The sequence below is a fragment of the Gekko japonicus genome, unplaced genomic scaffold (genome assembly GCF_001447785.1).
Source record: "Gekko japonicus isolate JY-2015 unplaced genomic scaffold, Gekko_japonicus_V1.1 scaffold4973, whole genome shotgun sequence".
NCBI classification, from domain to species: domain Eukaryota; kingdom Metazoa; phylum Chordata; class Lepidosauria; order Squamata; family Gekkonidae; genus Gekko; species Gekko japonicus.
In genome coordinates, this window is record NW_015162112.1 from 29152 (window position 1) to 32282 (window position 3131).

A 3131-nucleotide genomic window follows, 5' to 3' on the forward strand; every position below is an offset into this window, starting at 1 on the left:
GTAGGCACGCGCTGATTTAATTTAAATCCATCAGGGAATCAAGTTCATTAAGTAGCTTTGTTGTCGGTTCCGAAATCAGCTTCTTAGTTGTTTCCATTAATTATACCAAAAATATATAAATTTATTTTAAAAGTTCCCTTTTATTCAATTAGCATGCAGAATGCCATTCCTGACTCTTGCAGATTTAAGGATTCTCAAAATGAATCCCAGCCAGTCCAGGCGCTTCCCACCATTAAAAACGAGACGTGCAAAGCACTTCACCATCATCCCTTTCGTTTCTTCATCCGTACCATACCTTCCGCACATTGTCCAATTTAGGCTTGTTAAATTGCGATTTCGGGGGCCCCACTCTACCACCAGCCAATTGGCCGCTGGGGGAGCCCCGCCCCCAAAGAATCTTGTCACGCCCGACGTGCCGGAGGTGACGTCATCACGCTGGGCACATTCCACGGGGACGCTCTAGCATTGGGCTAAAATTTTTATGGTGGTAATCATAGAGCTTTTGGCCAAATACTAGATCGTCCCTTGCGCGACATGCCCGAGGTGAGCAGATCCTGGGGAGGAGCATGGAGCCCCCCGCCGACAGATGGTAAGCCCCCAGCAACCCTAGTCCAACTGCAACTGTGAAATTGGAGATTGCACTTTAGTGATTATTGAGGCAGCTGCTTTCTGGTTTTAAGCACTGGGTCTTAAGGAAGCGAATTTGAGAACTGCTAGCATTCCCTCTCCAAAGTCCTCCCCGTTCCTCTGCTTTGGGCAAGGCCCAAGTCAACTGCGTCTGTCTTATGCAAGAGAAGGACGATGGCCACTGTGTGACACAGAGTGTTGAACTGGATGGGCCTTTGGCCTGATCCAACATTGGCATCTCTTATGTTCTTATGTTCTTAAGTTCCATCCCTCTGTGATCTTCTTGCCTTCACCCTGTAGTAGCTGTTCTGATACAAAGAAGTTCTCGAGACGTGATCGGTGACTCACGAAAGCTCCTCCCCTGCCACATATTTTGTTAGTCTTTAAGAGGCTACTAGACTCTTGCTCTTTTCTACTGCTAAAGAAAGACTAACACAGCTACCCATCTTTTTTGGGGGGTGTATTTTCCGTGTGTGTGTGTGTACGCGGGTGACTGTGACTGTGTGTGCACCTGGAAGTCATGGTGACCTCTGGTGACTGACCCCCTACAGGGGGCCAGGAGGATATTTGGAGAGGCGGCTGAATAAAGCCTGCCCCCGCCTCCCGACTGCTGGTATTCCTTTGAGGTCTCCCATCCAAGGACTTGCCAGTGTCGACACTGCTGAGCTTCCGAGATCTGACGAGATCGGGCTTGCCTGGGCTATCCAGGTCAGGGCACAGCTACCCATCTTGACCTGTTCTGATCCGGTTGATCGGTATTATTTGGAGCCAAACATTCAGTAATATTCAAATCACACGAGCCTTCAGTATTCAGGACAAGGGCCTTCATGTGTCCATTGGCTGCCGTGCGAATCTTGGAAATAGATGCAAATTTAACTTTGTTGCTTAATGACTTGTGGCGGAAATCCATACAACGCCTGAATTGCCTTAGCCACAAGTAAAGGAGAAGGGTTGTCAGCTTTGGGTTGAGAAATACCTGGAGATTTTTTTGGGGGGTGAGCCTAGAGAGGGCGGGGTTTGGGGAGGGGAGGGTCCTCGGCATGGTAGAAGGCCATAGAGTCCACCCTCCAAAGCAGGCGTTTTCTCCAGTTTGGTGTAGTGGTTAAGTGTGCGGACGGTTGTAATGTGGTGGGGGTGTGTGTGTCTCCAGGCCCCACCTGGAGGTTGGCAACTCTAGTGAGGAGACACATTTTAGTCTACTGTCTATCTTGAATGGGTCAGTTGGTCCTATTGACATTTTAGTCTACTGTCTATTTTGAATGAGCCAGTTTGGTGTAGTGGTTAAGTGCGCGGACTCTAATCTGGGAGAACCAGGTTTGATTCCCCACTCCTCCACTTGCACCTGCTGGATGACCTTGGGCAAGTCGTAGTCCTGATAAGAGCTGTTCTTGAAAAAGATCAGTTTCTGTCAGAGCTCTCTCAGCCCCACCTACCTCACAGGGTGTCTGTTGTGGGGAGGGGAAGGGAAAGGAGTTTGTAAGCCGCTCTGAGACACCTTCGGGTAGTGAAGGGCGGGGTATAAATCCAATCTCTTCTTCTTCTTCCTGAACTAACTCTCGATTTGCAAGTTAACATGCTTCTTTTTATCCGACATGGAGATATATAGGAGGACAATACAGGGTAGCCAGGTCCCGTCCCCCCGGCCACGGGCGGTGGGTTAGGGGGGTAAGGTTGCCCAAACCAGGTTGAGAAACTCCTGCAGATTTGGGGGATGGGGCCTTGGGAGGACAGGGACCTCAGTGGGGGTACAATGCCATGGAGTCAGTCCACCCTGCAAAGCAGCCATTTTTAATTATTTTTTTATTTATTATTTCTATTTATATCCCGCCTTGCCGGACACGCTGGCTCAACGCTGGCTCAAGGCGTCTAACAGGGTTCAAATGACGTAGACGATACAGAGAAAACAGTTAAAAATACAAGACCGGTTAAAACAGCAACAGGTACAGATAAAAAAAAGCAACAACAGATGATGGCGATCATCCAAATCACACCCAATGACAGGAGTAGCATCCAGGCCAGAAGATGTTCTAAGTTTCAAGCCAGAAGATGTTCCAGGGCACATCCATCAGTGGCAGCTCCTAATCGAAAGCCTGGTGGAAGAGCTCCGTTTTACAGGCCCTGTGGAACCATAGAAGGTCCCGCACAGGGAGGGTCAAGCGGTATTGCGACCCTGAACTCAGTGCTCTCTGGGGCACATGTGGGGAAAGGCGGTCCCTCAAGTAGGCAGGCCCCTGACCATATAGGGCTTTAAAGGTTAGAACCAGCACCTTGAACCGAATCCGGTACACTATAGGCAGCCAGTGCAGTGTCCTCAGCACAGGCTGGAGGTCGTCCCGTGGAAAGAGACTCATCAGCAGCCTGGCTGCGGCATTTTGCCCTAGCTGCAGCCTCCGGATCTGGGACAAGGGCAGCCCCATGTAGAGAGCATTGCAGTAGTCTAATCTTCTTTTTTTTTAAGTACCCATAGGTACACTTTTATTAATTTTTCTTTTATAATCTACAAC

At 49.2% G+C, this 3131-nt stretch overlaps 1 protein-coding gene across 1 annotated transcript in view; it reads left to right on the plus strand.

Annotated features, from left to right (window-relative positions):
- Positions 1 to 534: 534 nt before the first annotated feature.
- The window catches only part of LOC107105667 (alpha-N-acetylneuraminide alpha-2,8-sialyltransferase-like), an 8636-nt gene continuing 6039 nt past the window's right edge, over positions 535 to 3131 (plus strand). The window contains exon 1 of the mRNA XM_015405664.1: positions 535 to 543. Coding sequence (XP_015261150.1) covers positions 535 to 543 — 9 coding nt within the window. The remainder of the gene's footprint in view (positions 544 to 3131) is intronic.